Here is a 23275-nt window from a genome sequence, read left to right on the forward strand (position 1 = left end):
TACAGCTGAATTTTCTGTCCTCTGTAATTTGTGCGCTTGGCTGCCGGTCAGCCTTTGAGCAGAATATCCAATGCAGGCTCACATCACCTGCTGGGCTCCTATTGGCTCACAGAGAAGAGTTTCTGGAAAACCTTTCTGATTTCAATTTTATGACTTCCACAAACAGCGTGTGCATTATTGAAGCCACGCGCTTTCCAACAACCAAAGACAGATTTGACTCTGCAGTAAAGAGCCTGGTCACAGACATCAGTACGATTAGACACACACACACCATACACACTGATCGGTGTTAGTTAAATCATTACTGTACATGTGAAGGGTGTGTGTTCATGTGTGAGGGTGGGCGGTTCCTTCGGCTCCGTCTTTAACAGGGTCACGAATGAGCCTCCACTAACAGTTTACAGTCATATTTCTCCACACTGACCTCTGACTTCATATAAAATGCAGCGACTTCAGTGTTTTATCCTGTTTCATTCAAATACAAATTCACGGGAAACTTGTGGTTTGTTGCATTCTGCCTCGAAATATCACAGTGACGAGTTTTGTTGTTCCGATCAGTTAATTCTGGTATGATGTTGAAAGAAGCTCCAAAAACGAAGGCGGAGCAACAACAATGAAGCTTTTATTGAGCTGATAAAGTCCGGAGGCTGGTTCAGTCAAAGCTGGGATCCAGGGAACGTCTCCAGAAAGCTGCTTTAACAAACTCCCACTGCATCAGCTCCCAGTTCAGGGACAGGAACGACGGGAAACTCATCCAGTCGACTTTGTGTGTCTGTGCATGAAAGTGTGCCATCATCAGTGGAGCTGCGCTACGAGGATTCACCATGGCGACGGGTACATAAACAGCAGAGCCTCCGTTAGGCAAAACGTGACCGTGTTTCAGTGAAGATACGTTAACTCCACCAGTTATCCAACCTGAACAGATGATGATGCTGGATTCCTGCCACAGACTTATTACAGTCATGTTTACACAGGCGACAGGATCTGAACATTAAAATGTAGATCAAACAGATAAGACGCCGCGCCCTCCTCATAGACCTCTGGCTTTAAAGTCATTTTCAGAGCCTGTGATGATGATGGAAACGATGTCTCAGGTCAAACAGCTCAAATGCCTACTGTACACTTAAAACCCAGTGTAAGGCTGTCACAACACATTCAGGTGATCTGTCAGCTGGATCCAAACCCACCTCCAATCACCTGCAGCCTCTGTGACCTGTACCAGGATGGATCCGTCGGTGCGACTGATCAGCTTCACACAGATGTGTTGAAACGAACGAGGGCGAGTTTTTAACTCCACGTGCTTCATGGAAAACGTTCCAAAGCATGAAACTTGGTACAAATTTGTGTATTTGTGCGTTCCAACATATGGCTCTATTTTTTTTGCTGCGCCTTAATGAGATGTGAAAGCAGAGAGGGTGGAACGCTGATGTCAGCAGTCTAGACTGACAGAGGAGATAAGGCTGTGCCAGCCCGTCTCTGAATCACCACCGCAACCCTGTGGACGAGGCGCCGGGCGCTCTGCGTACGGTCTGATTTCAGAAGAACAGAGAGTGAGATGATGCTCGCTTATTTTGAAACCGAAGCTCGTTCTTGTTTTAAGCTCAGTAGAGGAAAGCTCAGATGAAGATGTGGATTAGAGCCGGGAGTGCAGCGAGAGTTTGCGGGCCGATGTAATCGCCCTGTTTACTGAATAAACACAATAAGACGGCCGGGCTGCGGTGAAGCGTCCGGGAACACCGGCAGGCTGCTGAGCACCGAGGGACGCTCCTGCTGATGTCAGAGCAACACACACTAAACAAAAAACATATAATTATATAACACAGTGTGTTGGCGCACACACATGCTGCATCAATCCAAAGACACGTCAGTTATTTACTGTTGAATATTAAACACACACAGTCGCGCTTTACTGTAAATTCCCACAGAGCATCGAACATGTGACGCAGGAGCCAGAGCTGCCTCAGCATCCGTCGACAGTCACGATGGATGTTTGCAGGTCTTTGTTCTCATATTCCTGAGAATCTATTGAAGCATCATAACCGGCTGAGGGAGGCTCAGCCTCTACATCAGCGGCCCCCGACCTTTCTGCGCCACCGACCGGTTTAATGTCACAGACCGGCCTTTAAGGGTCTGCAGATAAATACAACAAGATAAAAGACAAAAACTGTGGATTCACCTTTATAATAAACAAAAATTTACTGTGTAATTGTGTAACTTTATGAGCAGCTTCCTCTTGAAATAAACTCATTGAACGTAATCCTCATTCAGTGTTGTTCAGAAGAAAAGGAAATCATTGATATTGTTGGGAAATCACAAACAAACAGGTCTACAGACTTTGATGACATTGATATGGAAATCGTTAAGAAAGTTATCAATGGCATCTCCAAACCTTTAACATACATTTGCAATTTGTCTCTACAAACTGCTGCAGTCCCAACACAAATGAAAACAGCTAAAGTAATACCACAGTTTAAAAGGGAGATAGACACAAATTCACTTTCGCAATTTTCAAAAATACTGGAAAAAGTTTTCATTAATAGACTTGACAAATTTATAGATAAACACAAAATAATAATGGACAGTCGGTGTGGTTTCAGACCAAACAGATCACCATCCATGGCTTTAATGGAACTAATTGAAAATATCACCAATAATACAGATCAAAGACAGTTGGTGTTTTCATTGACCTAAAAAAAGCTTTTGACACAATCATGAACTATTACTTGATAAGCTGGAGTATTGTGACATTAGAGGAGTGGTGCTAGAGTGGGTCAGGAGTTATTTGAGAGACAGGCAACAATTTGTGAAGCCTGGCGATTATCAGAGTGCCTGGGGTCAGTGCTGGGACCAAAGCTGTTTATCCTCTACATCAATGATATATGTAAAACATCTGATATATTACAGGTTATTTTATTTGCAGATGATACAAATATTGTTTGTGCTGGAGAGAATTCACAGCAGCTTTTTTTGTCACACAAGAAATGATTAAACTGAAAACAAGGTTTGACAGAAACAAGTTTTCACTAAATTTGAATAAAACTACATTTATGTTGTTTGGAAACTGTAAAAAAGATGCTGGAGTGAAATTGTTGATAAATAATGTTGAAGTAAGTTTCTCATACAAAATTTCTGGGTGTGATAATAGACAAGAAAATCTGCTGGAAACCTCACATGAAGCATATACAAGCTAAACATTTTTTGCCTTCCAAATCACTCCAGGTACTTTACTGTACACTTACACTGCCATATTTGGCATATTTACTGTGTGGAAATCTGGGAAATGCACACCAAACTTCACTTCAGCCATTATGAAAAAAGCAATCAGGATGATTACTGAAGCAGGATTTAGAGACCACACTAACATTACGTTTATGACGTTTATGGATCTTGTAAAGTATAAAACTGCAAAAATTATGTACAAAGCCAGATACAATATGTTACCAGGAAAAGAACAGAGGATGTTTTTGACAGAGAAGGGGACAATTAAACCTGAAGACTCGAACAAAGGTTAAAACCTTTTGTGTTGCCGTTTGAACAGTTTTTCTGTGGACCTACAGCAACGTTCAAGCATTAGTCAGCTCATAAAGATGTTTCGAAAACTGCTTTTGGAAGAATGTGAAACTGATAAAGTTGATGAGCCATTGTTTATGTAACTATGCTATCTATCACTGTAGCTATGTTAATACTAGAGATGGACCGATCCGATATTACGTATCGGTATCGGTCCGATACTGACCTAAATTACTGGATCGGATATCGGAGAAAAATAAAAAATGTAATCCGATCCATTAAATATCACGAAAGCACCTCACAAAACTTGCAACACGCCGTAACTCACCTCAGAACGTTAGCACGTCGGAGCAGTATGCATCACGTGATAGAGCGGCTGTGGCATGCGGGACCTGTCGGTGGTCTGGATAGCATGTGGAGCTTCGCTAGCAACCCGGCATTTCATCTCCGACAAAGTTATCCCGAGAGAAGTAAAGCAAGTGTGTAAGTCCATCTCTGAATGTTTGTAAAGCATTCCTGCGTTAAGCTTAACAAGCGATATATGGAGCGACTGCCTCTCCTGCTGCTACTTCAATCATGAAACTGCTTAACGATCAGCTGATCGGCTTTTCTGTCGCGAGTCCGTCTCTCTTGTTTGTTTTTGGCCCACTTTGCACCAGAAAGAGGAAACCAGCGGCTGAACAACAGCAGCACGTTTAAGCTTGATAAGCTGTTGTTAGAATGTATTTAATGTTACTTTCTACTCCAGGATCTTTTTCTACAGCTGACGGCTGTAACTGTGCAGGGGCGGATCTAGCAAAGTTTAGCCAGGGGGGCCGATAGGGCATGAACAGGGAAAAGGGGGCACAAAGACATACTTTTCTTTCTTATTCTCATTTAAAATGTCGAGCTTTTAATAAATAATTATCTGACACCCAAAGTTTTAATTTGAAGTAAAATGAATAGAAGTCAATTACTGTATATAGTGACTATTAAGTCTAATATATATACCCTAGTAAGCTATAGTACTTTTTCCTTTGGGAAGGTACCATCTGTGCAGTCTGCAATTTTGTTGAAGAAAGATGTTGAATCTATTTAATATTTCTTGAAAATTTTTTGATTTCTGTGCATTTTTTTTCACACTGCATCAAATTAAGGTTGATTACGTCGATTAAGCATCATGAGGTGGAGCGTGAGGGGTGGTTCCCTATTTTTTATTTATTTATTTTTGTTGTTGCTGGGAGTTGGAACCCTATTAGTTAGGTTGCTTAATATTTATGCTAAGTACTCTTTAAAATACCAGAATAGGGAGGATGGTGCAGGTTTAAGTTTATTAGATTGATCAGTATTGCTGAACTATGAAATATTTTTTTTGTATACAGGTATAACAGAATAGCTTTAGTGTAGTTGTTGTTTTAAACTTGAGTATGAACTTATACAAAATGCAGCAAGATATTTAAAAACCAGTTTTGTTGATTAAAAAACACTATATCGGATTCATATCGGTATCGGCAGATATCCAAATTTATGATATCGGTATCGGACATAAAAAAGTGGTATCGTGCCATCTCTAGTTAATACATGTCCTTCATTCTTGTTTGCTGTGTGGGGTAAGTGATGACGGGAATCAGGGGTAACAATGAACAGTGGGATTCAATAGAACTAATACGTATGTTATACTTCTTCCTACTCCATTTCAGACTTAATCATTGTAATTTCATTTAGACTATTTTATTTTATGTATTTTCTATTTTTGTTTTGTTTGAGCACATACGTGTGTGTATTTACATACATATTCCTGTGTGTACATGTAAATGCATCCTCCTCTCTGCCCCTTAATGCTCTCTGGTCGCTATGGTAACGTGCAAATATTTCTTTCAAAATAAGACACACAGCTACAACACGGGAAAGACCCAGGGAAACCGAGTTAAGGATAAAAACCCTGAAAACCATAAATTTCACACCGAGCCTCAGCTCCCACGGCCCGGCACCAAATGGCCACGGCCCGGCCTTTGGCCCGGGGGTTAGGGACCGCTGCTCTACATCATCACACCAGCAGCACCAGGCTGACCAGAAGGTTCCCAGCTGAGCCTGCGCTGCACTGTTTTCAACAGCCTTACACATGGAGTAAGCAAAGTCCAGCTCTGCCAAAGTGCCATTAAGCACAGGAAATGATGAGCACACAGTGGCCTCACAGTATATCCTGTATATCCAGTGTCGTTAACAGCAGTTAGAAGCCTTCACATGTGTTTGTTGTAACATTAGTGAGAGGATGAAGCCAAAAACACATCTCAAACACACAAATCTGCTTCACATTGTTCTCAGTTTTACACTTTGATTACATATTCTGATTATGACCCGTTTTCTGAATCCCAACAAGCGTCATGTGCTCCTGATATTCAGCCAGCAGCGTGAGTGGGTGTGTGAGCTCTAAGTTTCCAGCACATTTCCAGGCACCGGATGGATGTTTGCCCGTCCAGTAGTCTTACTAACTGATTCACACGCAGTGATTTATCTCTCCCTCCTCCTCTAATGGACATTTACAGGAAGCAGCTGCAGAGTGCAGGCGCGCGCACGCACACACACACACACACACACACACACACACACACACGATTTCAGAGGACGGTGCATCATAGATTCATTCGGAGACTTACCTTAACCTTAAAATGTCTTCACATTAAAATGTGATGATTTATGTTTTGCTGACTTGCTTTTTCTGCTCATAACATGATTGTGTGAACAGATTTAGGTCCCTACAACATGAGTAATACCCCTCACTCCCGGGGTGTAGCCCGCTGCCTGAGTTTGGGAGTCCAGCAGCGAGAGCGCGGGGAGGTGGAGAACCTCCCCTATTCCCTCTTCTGCTGTGTCTATAACTCTCTCCCACTCAGCCTGTGCATGTGACTGCTATACATCATTCTCCTCAGCTGGGATTCGTGTCTCTCCCTGTGGTTTCTCTGACCTTGTGAACTGAAAGAACACCATAAAGACACCTGCGCTCTGTATGAGGTCGGTGTGTAGTTTGTGGTCCACCGCCGTCAGCAGTCAGGTCGGACATTTGGGAATAATCTTGTATCCCACACAGTGAGAGTGGATTATGCAGCCTTGTCCTTGTTGGGGTTTTTGTGCAGCAAATAACTGAGACCAGCAGCTCAAAACATTATCTGTGAAGTGAAAAATACTGTGATGAAAAAAATAAAGGAACGCTTTGAAAACACGTGAGACCTCAACGTGAAAACAATCATGCGGGATATCTATACTGATATGGACCTGGGAATGTGAATAATCAAAATACAGAGGGCTGAAAAAATGATGCAGCAGGCGAGTCACATTTGTTCATATTTCATTGCAGCAGCTCAAAATGATACTCAGTAGTTTTTAGGGCCCCGGGAGCTTGTGTATAAGCCTGATAATGTCAGGGCATGCTCCTAATGTGACAACAGATGGTGTCCTCCCAGATCTGGACCAGAGCACCACTGAGCTCCGGGTCTGAGGAAACATAACATCCCAGAGGTGTTGTGTTGGATTTAGGTCAGGTGGACGTGGGGGGAAGTTAATGGATCAGTTCCTTCATCCTCCAGGAAAGCAGCAGAGAGACAAATGAACACAAATGCCAATCAGGCTCCACAATGCTGGGCCCTCCCCTGGTTGGGCCCTCCCCTGGTTGGGCCCTCCCCTGGTTGGTCCCTCACCTGGTTGGTCCCTCACCTTGTTGATCCCTCCCCTGGCTGGGCTGTCCATCTGGCTTACTGACAACCCCTGACCAGTCGCTCACTCTTGGTGAGCTTCCTTTCCAAGCTGACAGTTCAGCTTGTCTAATGGTTTGGTGGTCTTGCACAGGACTTGGTCTCAGGCTGGTTGTCACGATGTGTTTAAGGAACTTTGCCGCTCGTAGTCTCTTAATAGCTGTTAGTCCCATGTTGAGGACAGGATGCCTGCGGCGGAGTGTACAACTTGGCTTCTCCCCAACTCAGGTGATGCTTGCTGACCGAAGCTGCTCCGATGGCCCACAGTGGGCATGTTGGTGACTCCACTTTCCCCACACGTGTAGATTTGGTGGTTGAGAAAAACTGAATCTTAGAAGTTACCTGATCACAGGAGCATGTCACACAGGTATCACTCTTTCTGAGCTCAGTACTGACGCTCGTGGGTAACTGGGATCTGGGTGTAAACCCGCTTCGGTTCCTCAGGGTTTCCCAATCGAGTCATCAGTGCAGTGACATGAGAGAAGCAAAGCAAAACTCAACACTAAACTAAATCTCTTCCTGCTGCGCCAAAGCACACAGAAGAGCTTGAAAAAGACACAAACTGATAAATCATCAGGTCAACCAAGCAAAAGCCCAGATGTTACTGAGCTCATTATCTCTACACAAAACAGTGTGACGACTTTTTTTAAATGTGTTATTACAGTTATAGAAAATGCATACATTTACACTGCGTTCCACATCATTATGCATGCGACATTTCAGTTAGTTTTTGCTTGTGTTACTCTCACATCTTCTGAGATAACTGCCGTCAGCGTCAGATGGGGTTTTAATTAATTTGTCAGGTCCTGTTAATTATAGAGAAACCTCCTTAAAGAGGTCGTTCAGCTTTATTAAGAGAATCACAGTTTTCGGGCAGCGTGTGGAGAGAGAGATCTGTCTGAAGTTAAAATGAGGCGAATAGTGCAATGTCTGGCAAGACACATGAAAAGCCGAGGTCATCAAACTGTGAATGGAGTTAGTCACGGCACAGATGAATAAAAGTCTTTTAAAGAAAGTTTCTGTGTGAGAAATTCAAGCAGATATATTCTGTTCATGTCTGGCTCAACATTTGGATTCATGGACTTTGCTTTGCATGATTCACAGTTCAAAGTAATCCTTCTTTATCTGATGCTGGCCTCAGTGCAGCCCCTCAGTTCATCCTCTGTCTGGTATAATTTGGTTTAGCTCCTCCCCCTTTATGCCAATTTTGTTTGGCTGCCCCTCACACACTAAAAATGAGGTGGGTGGGGCTTCAGTCCAAAGCCTCTGGCTCCTCCCACCTGAGCACTGACTGTCACGCCTCCCGCCACACAGTTGTGAGCCTGTGCATCAGTGCAACCACATGATTGGCTCATAGGTTTCTGGTCTGGCTGTTGATTGGCTCTTCAGCACCGTCCATGCAGTTAGAGATCTCCTTCTGACCGCACAGAGCAGATTTATGAGGAACAAGCTTGTTGTTCACCTGCAGCTTGCTGTATGCGTGCGGTGCATGCATCATAACACAACACATCTGTGAAGTTTTGTTTGAGTGCTCAGCTGATGCAACATCAGACATGTTTTACATAACCGACGCGCAGCACGGCTCTGCATCGTGATTAACGGCACCTAAAAATGATGCTGGACAGAGTGAGAGTGTTTCATCTCCCCCACATGAGATGCCAACATACCTGAAGCCTCTCGTCTCTTTATTTGCAGTACCTGAGTATTCTAGTGTGTTTGATCATACTTTTACAAGGTGACACAGAGGCGTCTTTTAATCCTTTGATTAACTCTGTTGCTTCAAGGATTGAGCTCGCCTCTTTCGCTGTCTGAAGCTCCGTCTCTCTCGCCAGGTGGGAGGTGACGGCGTGGACGGGCTGCTCTGCGTCCTGCGGTGTCGGCATACAGACCAGGAGCGTGTTTTGCATGCGTCTTTTGTCCGTCGACCAGCAAGATATTCAGACTATTTCAGAGGACGCGTGCACGGATTTCCGACCTGCCATCCTGCAGCCCTGCAACCAGGTGGACTGTCCTCCAGCCTGGGAGACCGAGGCCTGGCAGCAGGTACGGACTTTCTGAGCGTGTGTGTACGGAGGGTGATTAATGCCCTGTCTTTCTACCTCCTCGCTCTTCTTCTGCTTCCTCCCTCCAGTGCTCCCAGACCTGTGGTGATGGTGTTCAGGTGCGGAAGGTGTACTGTAAGCAGCTCCTGTCCACGGGGGCCTACAGGTGGCTGGGGGACGACGCCTGCCAGGTAACCAAGCCCGCTACAAACAGAGGCTGTGGCAATATGGACTGTGTGCCCTACACAGCAGGAGGAGAATGGGGAAAGGTGAGCACACAGTGCAGAAATGTCATATTGTTTTTTCATATTGTGCAACGTCTGATTTAAGCTGCAGCTGGATTGTACTGCCAGTGTCTTTAATTAGAGTTAGATTAAACGGCTTCAGCAGCAATCAGAGTGCAGTAGATGGGCAGGAAGCGTGCTTAGAGGCAGGCCTGACCAACCAGAGGTCTGTGCAGGCGAGCAGGGTTAGGACTCACAAACCCAGCCTGGAGCTTGTTTTGGAGAGACAAGACCATTAAGCATGAAACCATCACATGTGGTCTTTGTCTTTTCTTCACGAGCACTGGTAAGAAACCCTTTGCTTGTTTGCTTGCAAACATTGATATAGTGATGTCATCCTAAAAAAGGAGCGTGAGCTTTTTCTCCGTACATGAAATTTGCACATCAGCGTTATATTCCTGCCTGTTTCCTGTGCTTGCTGTTAGAGAAAACCTACAGCTGCCTTCCTGTGTCTCAGTGATAGCAGGAAGTCGAGTAACTTGAAGCTGCTTGCCTCAGTATTTCAGTGATTCGGGTTAAAATATGGTCGATACGTTTTGATTTTTTTTTTACAAATCAATTTTGGTGGTTGCCATGGTAACACATTCCTGCTGAAGAGCCAGGCTGGTTCAGGTTCAGCCCCTCAGGTAGATTTGTTTTGCAGTTAGAGAAGCAGGCAACCGTTCTGCAGACATCAAACTCAGACAGCGAGCGGAAAGAAAATAAACGGGAGGAAAGAACAAGAAAGGCAACAAATTATAAACACTAATACTATAAATACACCGATTCACATTAAAAATGAATAACTGGAACAGACATGTGAACAGTTTGCTATAGCTTAACCAGATGAACTATAACAGCTGGGACAAAACTGTTTCAGGCCAATAAAACACAGCTTCAAAGAAGTGCTGTCTGCCAAAAAAGTACAAATCTGAGTCCAGGAACAAATCAGTCACTTTTTCATGATTTCAGGTTTTGCCGTATCCTCCCACTTTATTTATGCTAACACACTGGCAGGTAGACTGGGCCACTGAAAACCATCTGATTGCAGATGTTTGAGGTAACTAGAGCCAGATGTGGGTGTGCTGAGCTCGATATGTACTGAAGGTCCTACACCAGTATACCTGACGCCCGCCTACTGGGGGGAAAACACACACCTGGTACCAACTTTCTAAAACTCATAATGTAACTTTATAACATGAACCATTTCTCACTGTGCAACAACCTAAAGTTATATAATGTTAACAGAGAAGGACCAACATTAGCCTTACACTCACAAACAGACCAGCTCTATTCTGCCAGCTCAATGGAATAAAATAATAGAATCTGAGTCTATTCTCTCTACAGGGCATATGTTACCACCTTCATTAAACTATCTATGGACAGTAATATAGGACAGTAATGTGCCGGGCATATCAAATATTCCAATGAATAAATTCCTTCTTCCCTCACTTTAACCACACCTGACAGGAGAATCAGCCAGTGTGACCCAGCCGGGGTCCTGCAGATCTGTCATGAACCTTTCTGCCGTGTCTAACGTTCCTCTGCAGTGCTCCGTGTCCTGCGGTTTGGGGATCCAGCGCCGGGAGCTGCTGTGCCTCCAGCTGACGGCGGCGGGCCGTCAGGTGACGGTGGCGAGGGAGCAGTGCTCGGGTTTACCGTCCCCGCCGCTCGTACGAACCTGCCGCATGATGGCCTGTCCCAGTAAGAGCACACAAACACGTCCGTCCTGTGGAAAAGACACTTTTCCTGTGACCATCTGTGCGGGACACTGGGTTTGATGCCTGATTTAATGCACATTTATTACACGCACACACTCGTGTTCAGGCTGTTTCACCTGCTTTGCCTTGGGCAAAGGCAGGTGACACGCCAGTTACATCAGTCACTTTAATTCACATAGACTGGTTATTAGACGGCGCTTTACTGCTCTAGATGAGCACTCAACAAACCTCATTCACCCATTCATACACAGAGTGCACGGAACCGCTCTTTTGGTGGTCTCCTTTGGGTGGCGCTGTCACTTGGTGTTCGCTCTCTCTGCGTATCACTTCCTGTTCCTGTTCCAACACAGTGTTTTTGTGTAGCCAGTTTAATTAAAAACTTACAGATAACTTCTTATTTCATAGTCTAATCTTCAGGTGTTTCATCCGAAGCCCACTCTGTGTGTTCACTCACTAATTTACAGTGACAGGGTTCGGCTAGCGTAGCTTAGCTTAGCTTAGCGTAGCTTAGCTTAGCCGGCTCGCTAGCAGCATGGCCTTTTCACCTGTCCCTCCTGCTCATTGTGTCAGGTGTGTAGTTACTCCTCCACCTCCTTTAGCAGTAATGATACTTGTTATAAATGTAGTCTATTTGCAGCTCTAGAGGCCAGCATCACTGAATGGGAGACTCGGATTCACACCACTGAAAAACCCTTAGCTAGCCAGGCCCCTGTAGCCGGTGGTAGCGTAGGCCCCGCTAGCTGTCCCCCGGCAGACTGACCTGAGCAGCTGGGTAACAGGATGGCTGGGTGATGGTAGTCTTAAACAGAAGCCTCAGGTACACCAGCAACCTGTTCATGTGTCTGACTTTCACAGAAGGAGTTTGTGTCTAAGTGTGTAAGTGCTTTCTGTGTAACACTCAGTGAACGCATCGGGAGCAACTCTGGGCTCAGTGTCTTGCTCAAGGACACTTTGGTATCTGACCAGAGTCAGGGATTGAACCGCCATCCATCTGATCAGTAGATGTGTTTTTCTTTGCTTCTTGCCGTGATTTCTGCCACGTCAAAATATCTCCAGTATCCACAGATGATGCTGAATTTTACCCCCCTCTACGTACAGGGCCTGAAACTCTGAAAGCATGCTGATATCTCAGTACGAAGGTTAGATTTGTCAGTGCTTCCTTTAATATAAATCAGCTGATTGTGACGGGTCAGGTGGAATATGTTTTTCATGGATGAGGACCGGGGCGGCAGTGGGTAGCTCGAGGTCCTGGGTTTGAATCCACCATCTGCCCAGAGGCTTTCTGCGTGGTGTTTGCGTGTCGTCCTCGTGTGTGCATCAGAGCCAAACAGGTCAACTGGTGATGTGAGAACCTGATGTGACAGAAAAGGGTGGATGGATGTTGTTTATTGCGATATAAACTCTCTGTGAGGAGGACTGTCGCTGGGACATGGCAGATTACAGCTTGGTGAAACAGTCTCACCCTCGGGCCTCTGAGCAGTGTTTACAGCAGTGTATCAGGCCATCGTGTTTACTCTCTGAATGCTTGAAGGGAACTCGGACTGGCCAATCTTCACGCTAACACAGCGTGCTGTGCTTTGCCATATGCGTGCACGTATGCTGTGTGGGAAGCCTATGTGAAAATCACGCATCGGGTTCAGCAGCTGCTCAGTGAGTGCCGATGACTTCACGTGATGACTGCGGCCAAGCTGCAGGAGACGCCGCTCGCTGACGTCTGTGTGAAATAAACGCCTCGGTGTTGGTCCAACATCAGAGTCACCGTTTGATCTGTTTTTCTAATCCTCCGCGACTCGACTCGCCTGCACGCTGCACAACACGTGACTTAATGCCTCGCAAATGTCGCAGTGAGTCCTGAGAGTCCACGTGTGTTTCAGGAAATGTTTTTTCCAGCTGCCGCCTCGGATATTACCGCCTAATCAGAACGAAGGCCGAGGCCGGGTCAGTGGAAGAGTCCCGGTGTCTTCAGAGCAAACAGATGCTCGAGGTGACTCGATATAAACATGATGTCATGTATGAAATGTTTAAGGAGTTCTGAGAATCAGCTCATATTTATTTATATGAGCTGATTCTCAGAACTCGGCCATGTTTGAATCAGGTAAGGTTTATTTACCTTACCTGATTCAAACATGGCCGTCCTCCTTTTAGAGATCATCTTCTCAGGTGTGCACGGACAGCTTCTGCTCTTTTCAGATCTCTCTTCTTCGCCGTTGTGTCCTGGATCTGCTCAGGCGTGAACAAAGCTGAAGTGAACGAAGTTGCAGTAGATCTGGTGAATAAGACTGGCACGACGTGGCGCTCACCAAAGCTTTTTGCACCGCCCGCCTCAGAAGCCTTAAACTCTACATGTTCTTAACTTGATGAGAGGACCAGACAGACTGCTGCCGCTCTCATCTGAGAGCAGGGCCACAGAAAAAGCTCCCACACATCTGTGCCGTGAGATTTGTTGGACTCTCGTTGCTTCTGTTAGATCTGACGGACGTTTTGCATTTTTTCAGACTGGCCGCAGGGTGCTGACAGGAAAACCTGCTACTGTGTGTGGGAATGTTTCCTTTTGTGTGTGGAATTGTTGTTTATAATATCCTTCTGAGTTTTTAGGGAAGAACTGAACAAACAGCCCAGCACTGTGAAAACGAGCTGCTCTAATGAGCTCTCTGACTTTCCTCTGCAGGGAGGGAGAGATTATATTTCCATGTAAACTGGAGGGTGGGACATTTAGTGAATACATGACATTTTGTTTCAGTGAATATGACCTTCACTCTGTTTTTTATTGCTTTTACTGTAACTGGAGCACCATCAGTAACAACAGAATACGTAACAGCTGCCTGTTAAACGTCTTCCTCTCGCAGAGAATGATTCCTGCGTTTCAGCCTGTAGGAACACACGGACAGATAATGTTCTTCATATTGTTCAGGTTGTTTATTTTCTTTATTTTGGTCAGGGATGAGAAAGGAGAGATGCAAGCAGCTGATCAGGGAACCAAACACACGGCTCCTTCACACAGACCTCAGGTCAGTTTAGAAGATAAGAACCACGAGCGATGTAACGGCAGCAGCTGCAGTGGAAGCTGTGTGGACGCGATGCAGAGGAGATGTGTTCGAGTCAAAGCAGGTGACTTTATGGGCAGACTCACACCTGACAGCGTCACGATTGAACTCTCAGACAGTGATGGTGATCATGCAGACATGCATCTTCTCTCAGTGTGTCGCCTGGCACAGATGTTCACGTCCTGCGTGCGATCACGCCGTGCTGAAACGACGCTTTAGTGCAAATTAGCCGTCGGCTGCTTCAGAGGTGCTCGTCTGACGGTTGAGCAGTTCTGCCCAGAACTTGTGCGCCTGCTTGAATCACCACCCGAGAAGAAGAAGCTGAAACTCAAACGGGACGATCTAAAAATGGTTTTGGAACAACTCTGAAACCTGAAAACGTGGAGCATGCAAGTTGCAACTGCCGTAATTCCCCCTCTCATTAATTTCAATGTGTTTAATAATTGAATGGAAAGAATTGGAGGAAAAGCAGAGAGAGACCTGCTGAGACCCGGGGCTGCCGCCGTGGTCGCTGCAGCTCACTGAGGAGGGAAGCTTGTGCTGCAGAGAGCCGGGATGCCAGCGGTGAAACTACTGCAAATGAATTTGCACGTCAATGCTCCCATCCTGCAGACTTTGGTCCAGCCGGCCTCGCTGCAGCTGTAACAAACGTTCAGTCACCGTATGGTTAGAGAAAGTGACGGCAGTTGGAAACATTGCGAGCTGTGATATCTGTCACACAGGACGGGGGTGGGGCTTTGTCAGTGCTACGCTGGATCAGCGGGAGGCCAGTCTCACTAATCGTTTCTTTGATCATCAGAGGCGGATCAGGAGAAAAGCACCCAGCGCTCCAGAGAATCCTTCACGAGCTGTTAAAGGTCGTCTGTGTCCTTTCAAGTGTGGACAGTCTGACTCTGTCAGGTGATGAACTCCACGACATTTTAGCAAAGAGCCGTTCAACAAGCCGTGTAATCATCCTGTTTGTAGATGTTTGACAGGTTTCTGATGTCATGAAAAACCTTTCTGGCAGTATCAGAGACATCGCAGCACCACGAGCCGCTTCGCAGCATCCTCCATTTTTGATTTGGGGCGTGAAGCGAGCAGCAGCAGCATCCTGACAGCATCAACTACAGTATCATCTAACATCTGCTGGAAATCGAAGGCGGGCTTCCTGTCCTCGTGGTGCGTCTGAATCTGCTGGTGTCTCCCCGAACTAAGGGCAGAGGTGCGGCGTCGTGGTCAGGCGACAGAGGCGGAGCCAGTTTAAAGGACGACGCCCGGGCTCAGTGTTAGAGATGAAGCACGTGATCGAGGCTCTTTCTTCACAGAGGTCAGGAAACACTTGAAGACGTACTGCGTGTGCATAACAACAAAATGAAGGATTCGTCGCAGCGATGTGTGCAGCCTGCTGGCTGGACGGTAACCTCCGTGTGGATCTGTGATATTTTGCTCGGCTAAAAGTTATCAAGGCTGACGAGTGTCTTTTCCTGACCGGCTGAACTTTACACGGATCGAATGACATTTATATTTTATAACCTAGTTACCTCGTGTAGATTGAAATGCGGCTGCATGCAGTTTTTTTTCATCAGTTGAATATTTTCTCCGTGTTGAGCATAAAGAAATATCTTCCACAGGACCTGTTTTGTTTTTGCAGACGTCGCCTGCAGCAAACAGGCCAAATAACCCGAATCCTTTTAAAGTGTCCTGCTGAGCAGAGCTGCAGCACAGCGTTGCATCCTGGCAGATCTGCAGCTGCCAACTCTGAGCTGCACATTGGGCTTTAACCAAACTTTAAAATGCATTTTGTTTTTCGTTATAATTTTCACTCTTTAACCCAGATGGCTGATGTGTTTGATCACGGGCTAAACTTACACAGTGGATCATCTGCCTCCACCTCCTCCTGTCCCAGCATCCTCCTTCACTACATCCATGAACCTCCTGTGAGCTCATCCTCTTCTCCTCCTGCCTGGCAGCTCCATCTTCATCCTCCACCCCCTCTCAGCCTGACTCTGAGCTGTCCCTCTGATGGACTCATTTCCTGTCTCCCTCCCGATCAACATCTGAACATCTTCAGCTCAGCCTGTCTTTTCCTCAGCGACACGTCTCCAACCATCCACCACAGCAATCCTCACTACCATCTTGTAAACCTCACCTCCGTGTCTTGCTGCTCTCCTCCAGCAGCGTTGGACGTGTAGAATAAACAGCACTCTAGTCCACAGGTGTTAATGGAGGGGCTCCACATTTTCAGGAGAGGGTGTCACCCCTTGCCCTGCTTTAGACACACCCCTGTTGGAACATATAAAACCTTTAGTGGGGCTTTTACTGATGGTCTGATTGGATCTTCTTTTAATCGCAGAACATATTTCACTTGTCTAAAAACAAACAAGAACTTCAGGACATGAGAACAGGAAGTGCTAAACGCTAACTCGTGCTGTAGTCTGAGGACTCAGTGCAGACAAATTGTTTTTACTACAAAGAAAGAAAAGACTTTCCTGAGGTCACAAATCCAAAGCAGACATAATGTGATGAATCCGGTCTCAGCGCTCAGTCGTAGATCTGTGCACGGCCGCTCGGCCCACTGTTTCAGAGTCCTGCCCTGCTCAGCATGACCGAATATCAAAAGTCAGAATGTCCTCTTCTGTTTCACTGATCGTGCTCATTGTATCGGCGTCTGTGCCGTCAGCTCACAGCTTTTATTTGAGTTAATGGTGTAAAGCAAAAATCCGGGTCCCTTTCAGAGGGAGGTGTTTGCATTTTCTCATGCCCTGAGTATGACCATCGATCAGCGTGGTTTATAACCATCATCACTCACAGAGACCCAAACTGCTCGTACTTGTTAGGACGTACTCTGCTTTTAGCTGACGCAGAGGTGTCACGCGGCCTGACCCGCGTCCCCCCGCAAGCTCTGAGGAATCCACTTAGCCGTCCTGCTCGATGTTAAGTAAAGTACAGTCGGGAATTCAAATAAACACAGAGGGCCTCTGAGCCTAAACACATACCTCATCACCGTGGGTCACTGAGATGACTGCGGAGGTTCTGGGTAAGACCTCTGAAAGAACGCAGTAACGCGCAGTGTTACTCAGCTGTTAAAGTAAAGTTTAAACTCAGTGAGTGACTCATTAATGTCAGAGTCACAACAATAGCTTTACTACATGTGGGCGATCGTGGCTCAAGAGTTAGGAGTTCGCCTTGTAATCGGAAGGTTGCCGGTTCGAGCCCCGGCTCGGACAGTCTCGGTCGTTGTGTCCTTGGGCAAGACACTTCACCCGTTGCCTACTGGTGGTGGTCAGAGGGCCTGGTGGCGCCATGTCCGCAGCCTCGCCTCTGTCAGTGCGCCCCAGGGTGGCTGTGGCTACAATGTAGCTGCCATCACCAGTGTGTGAATGTGTGTGTGAATGGGTGGATGACTGGATATGTAAAGCGCTTTGGGGTCCTTAGGGACTAGTAAAGCGCTATATAAATACAGGCCATTTACCATTTACCATATGTACATATCGCCGGTGTTAGATAAAGGAAGCTACCAGCTCCCCATGAACCAGCCGAGGCGGGCTGTCGCTGTTTACTGAGGCTTCAACATCACTTTTCACATGCAGATGCAGACGCAGCAGATGCAGACGCAGCAGATGCAGACGCAGCAGATGCAGACGCAGCAGATGCAGACGCAGCAGATGCGTCTTTCTGTCTTTAGTTTCAAGTCTTGCTGAAAACAACATGATGTTCATGTTGGAGACGTCCTGTTACGCCCCCAGCCGAGGGGGCGTGTCAAGGGTGTCCTAGACATAACATGAGGTGTGACTCCTGACTCCTCCCACTCCCAAGTTCAGCAGCGGAGAATGAGTCATGTTGCTGAGCAGCAAACATCTTCAAAATGCTCTCATCTACCAACAAAGACATGAGCACATCCTGCCTCTTGAACTAATGGACTTGTGTTCGCGCTTCTCACTCAAACACTCAAAGCTGTGAGCGAACAGCTGGCGCCTCGTTGCAGAGGAGCCAATGAGAGGGGCAGGTGGCTGTCAGGTGGACCTTCTACTTCTTCTAGTCCTCAGAAAAATATAACCTGAGATGAATTACACATGACACCTTAACGTATGTCATTATTTATTCTTTTTTTTTTTTTTTTTTTTTGTGCCCCGTTTGGATCTTTAGCATCAGAATTGTTGTCTTAAGGCCAAGAAAGATGCCAAGCGGATTTATTTTACCAAGTGGATCATCATGGCCTTGCCATATTGGTCCATTTGATTGACCTTTATTATAATTATGAATTTATTTTATTTTCAGTTGCTACAAACGGGACAGACATGACTGGGGGATAGGACAGGGAGAAAGAATGAAAGAAAGAGAGGGAGAGAAAGAAAAACAGAGGGGAGAAGAGATGGTGAGAAGGGGGAGAAGAGAGAATAAAAACAAAACACCTGGGTCACCTGTATGGAGAAAAAAAACAGAAGAGAAAGCAAACAACAAAGAGCAACATAATAAAAAAAACAGCACCATCACAATAAACTAGCTAGCAGTAGATATCAGTAGATACTAAATAATAAACGATATTGTGCAGCACGCAAGATCGACAGCGCACAATGTGCTTTGAGGCAGCAGCCAAGAAAGCTGTAGTCCGCGTCTGTGAATACCCGTGTGTACACCTGTGTGCATACCTGTGTGGATCAGCATGCTTGTATTCCAAAGGTTTCTCCATGTAACGATCTGCTAGGGAGTGTGGGGGGCCACAGCCCCGTCCTCCAGGGTATGAAGCAGGTATGGAGGAGATCCAGGCCCCCGACATCCAGAGGCCCCAGAGTACAAGGACCCGAGGAGGACCACCAAAGGGGGGGAACCGTGCCACCCTCCTGGGAAGAGCTGAGTGGAGCCCCAAAGGAGAGGTCACCCCGCAGCTACGGAGCAGAGGCCAGAGGGGGTTGCAGTGGCGTGCCCGCGGGCTCTGCTGGCAGCCAGCTGTGCCAGAGAGGACCGAGCTTCAGGCCCAGAGGCCTGAGGGCATCCCACCCCCCGGAAGGAGCCCAGCCAGGCCATGTCATTATTTATTCAATAGAAACTCAAAGTGATTGTGAAGTTTGATTGTCTAAGAACTCTGCTGGCGTCTGTGCTCCTTGGCGTTGTGTTAACACACCTGCAGACCAGCAAAGTGTCAGAACTGCTCTTTACAGAGACACTCGCACCGTTGATGATCAGCTGATTGAGTGCATTTCATTTGCAGCACCTGTGCCTCACTTAGCACTCCACCACCACATCCAAACACGATCAGGTTAGGCTCCAAACAAACAACACAGCAGCTGCTGAAATACAGCGTCACAAAACCAGCGGCTGACTGCACTGTGTCTGTTTTATATACAATCAGTGGTTTCATTGGATAAGTCGCCCACTCTTGTTGCCTTGTTACCACTTCTTTAAATCAGATGATGTTCAGACACCTGAGGAAGACCAGGAGCCCTGAAAATACTGCAGCAGCCGTCACTGAAGGTTTATTTTATTTTAAGGAGGAGCTTCTTCCTGTAAGAGTAATGTAGTGTTTTTATAAGGAAACACCTGTCCTTATTCTGGTTCGACTGTTTCATGCACTGACATCATTTCATCATCATTTCAAAGTAGAAACATAAATGAAGAAAAAAAATGTCCATAATTAGCTTGAAAGATTAGAAATCAATAAGTCAAATGAACTTTGTTGGAACCAGAACAGGTACAGCAGTATTTCAGCTTTTAGTGGGAGAGGAAATATTGCCCTGGATGGTGGATGTGTTGGACAGAAGATGGAGCTGCCAGGGTGGAGGAAAAGAGGAAGACACGGAGGAGGTTCATGGATGTAGTGAATGAGGACATGGAGAGGGTTGGTGTGACAGAGGAGGGTGGAGCAGGTGGAGGCAGCTGATCCACTGTGGTGACCTCTAAAAAAGATGAATTGTTCCTCTGAAGTTTCTCAAACTTTAAACGTTTGTTGAAAATATTCACCATATTGAGAAGAAATGTCGTCTCTCTTTGATTCCTAACAGAGCACAAGAAGCAGATGAGACCCAAAGACTCGCGAAAAGCCGCTGTGAAGAACCAGGTCAAGCAGCCGGTGAGACGCCCTGCAAAGACTAGAGGCTACGAGGAGGGGATCAAACAGTGTCCCGCTCTCATTAGCACGCACAACATCTACATCCAGACCCGTAAAGAGAGGCGTCTCCACCTGACCGTTGGTGGCCACGCCTATCTTTTACCCAACACCTCTGTGGTCATCAAATGCCCCGTCAGAAGGTTCCCCAAAGCCTACATCCGCTGGCTCAAAGATGGCAGCGCCTTACCCAGCTCCCAGCGCCTGGGCGTCACCAAGTCCGGCTCTCTGAAGATCCAGTTCCTGGAGCCAGAGGACACCGGGGTGTACAAATGTGTGGCAGGACCCGCCTCAGACATTTTCACTCTCCAGCTGATAGGCGGTGACGGCAGTTCGGCGGGTAGACCGCCTGCTCCCGGACCCGACTGGGAGGAGATGCTGCCCAGCTGCTACAGCCACGACTCAGTCCTGAAGACGATCCGACCTGGGGTCCGGGTTTCTCTGGTGCCCGCTGGCGGACAGGAGGCCTCCCTGCAGCCACGGGTGGAGGAGAGACTGATCAATGTCACGCTGCAGGCTGATAGAGGAGAGATCCAGCAGGAGCAGGCCTCAGAGCTCATCTCCTCCCTGCTGACACACATGTCTCCTGCCCAGCTCTGGACCAGAACCACGAGGAGAGGAGGACAAGCTAAAGGTAAGCAGAGACCCAGCCGACCACACTGTGCAGGCGGTGTCTTTCTTCCAACACTTTTTCATGTCTTTCATTAAAAAGTTTGTCGATAGAAAAGAAAAAAATAAAGAACAAGGGAGCAGGAAAGACAATTGAAGGAAAAGGGACTAAAGGAAGGTGAGAAGGAAAGAGGTTAGTTGGTCGGTGGGTGGGTTTCTGTGGTGAGATCATCAGTACCAGACTGCGGTCAGCTCGTCTGGCACCAACACTCATCCTGCCAGAAACATTTTCAGTGATTCTGAGGCTTGATGTGAACTTCCTGACGTTTATCTACATGACTGATTGAACTGCACTGCAGGTATACAGGTGTTCCTAATAAAGTGCTCCGTGTTTGTTGTGATTGCTGATGCAACCCCATCAGGTGTCTCTCCGTGTCATCGGCTGACCTTCCTCGGCCTCCTTTCTCAGGATAACCTTTTTTCTTTTTGCTTCCTGGTCCGTCCACAGACCGACTGCCCAACTGGTCCGAGCACTCTCCACTGGAGACGGTAGCAAAGAGACCAGCGATCATCAGACAGCAGCAGAGCGTCCCATCCACCTTTCAGAAGAACATCGACATCAGTATCGGACACAGCGCGCTCCTCACCAACGCCACACGGTCGCTGACCATCCGGTGCCCTGTGGAGGGATCCCCGCCTCCCAAAATCAGCTGGAGCAAAGATGGAGCTCTGCTGCAGCACTCTGACAGGTAGCAGAGCTGCGCTAGCTGACAGGCCAGTCAGTCTGATTCTGACTAATCGTTGACATGATTTATTTATCATGTGATATTTTTTAATTTGAGTGAACTCTGGAAGCTTCGTGTTTGCTTCAGGAAGTCACAAGATGCTCGGAGTGGCTCACAAATTCAAAATATAAGCTCCAAGTTATTTACAGCAAGTTAACAGGATGCTTTCCAGTTTGTAAGAATTTGCTTTTCAAAATAAAACCCACAGGACAATAAATGTGAACTATTGATGTTTACCTTTATCCAAAAATAAAAGCATCTGCATGGTAAAATGAGCCTATTTGAGGTGTGTGTCAAATTTTAATGACAGTTTTAAGGATTTCCCAAACGGTAGGTAGCACATGCTACAGGCTCATGATGTGTCTGAGTTTCAAAATTAAAGTCCTCAGAGAGTCGAAGGACACATTGAAGTTTCCTAAAATGTCAAAATAAAAGACTTAAGGTGACAAAAGGAGCGTACAGATTTACTGGCTTTTCAAAATAAAGTCTAGTGTTTCCCACTTCTCAGAATTGAAAGCATCCAACATGAGAACGTGTTACAGGGTTTTTTTCTTCAAACAGCACTTTGAGCTTGTTGAGTTTTCCTGTGATTTGCTGACACGATGCTGCCTCCAGGGTCCAGTTCTGGGTGTATTTAGCTCGTGCAGTCAGTCAGAGTCACAGCAGAGAGGAACAGAGATGAGGAAGCAGCTTCCCTCACCTGCCCTGCTCCTGTATCTTTGCGTTCGCTGCCCCTCATCACTTCTCCAACTGCAGCGTGTTAGCTGCTCTCCTCCTCCTCACTCTGTTAATTAGCTACAGCTCATGTTTCTCTTTGTGATCTTTTCCAGCTGCAACAGATGAAGCCTGGAAATATTCACAGTGAATTAATTGGGAAGCTAATTACACCGGTGGATCTCCCCGGCCTTCCCACATGTTTGCTGCTTTGCTGATGCCCCTGGTTCTCAGTGACTCCCCAGGAAGTCTTTGAAAGAGGCTGAATGCGTGTTTTTCACTTCCACAATCAGTCGGTGTTAACTAGCAGTCATAATTACTACTGACACCGCCTCAGTCGATGGTATGAGCTTCTACACCAGGCTAGTCACAGCTTTCCCGATTAGTTCTGCTTGTTTATTTAAAGAGTGCCGTCTCTGAGCCTGACAGGAAGTCATTTATCAGTTCTGATCAAAGGTTTGAGCACGTGACCACGATACCTCTTGTAAGCAGTACAGAGGAGAATTGCTGGTGCATTGTGGGAGGACCCAGCAGCCTGAGCCTGCAGCAGCATGACTGAAGGAGGCTTCAGCAAAACGCCACATCGCCGACCCAACTATCGCCTTTATCAGGTCTGCAGAACATTGAACGAGTTTGAACCTCGTTCAGGTTTTTGCTGATGTGTCTGTAACTCTGTCTAATCTGTGGTCGAAGGCTCAGCTGTCAGACAAAACATTTGTCTTCCACTACTTTTACTTTTTAGGTAAAAATGATCACGTATTTGTTACAAGAAGC

At 46.5% G+C, this 23275-nt stretch overlaps 1 protein-coding gene across 6 annotated transcripts in view; it reads left to right on the forward strand.

Annotated features, from left to right (window-relative positions):
• adamtsl3 (ADAMTS-like 3) overlaps positions 1–23275 on the forward strand; it is a 199478-nt gene that overhangs the window by 158316 nt on the left and 17887 nt on the right. For all 6 annotated transcript variants that reach the window (XM_082540083.1, XM_082540082.1, XM_082540081.1 and 3 more), the window contains 5 exons: positions 9071–9281; positions 9370–9549; positions 11094–11247; positions 20290–21027; positions 21511–21751. In XM_082540083.1, coding sequence (XP_082396209.1) covers positions 9071–9281; positions 9370–9549; positions 11094–11247; positions 20290–21027; positions 21511–21751 — 1524 coding nt within the window. The remainder of the gene's footprint in view (positions 1–9070; positions 9282–9369; positions 9550–11093; positions 11248–20289; positions 21028–21510; positions 21752–23275) is intronic.

This window comes from Aulonocara stuartgranti, assembly GCF_965226115.1.
Source record: "Aulonocara stuartgranti genome assembly, chromosome: 1".
NCBI lineage: Eukaryota > Metazoa > Chordata > Actinopteri > Cichliformes > Cichlidae > Aulonocara > Aulonocara stuartgranti.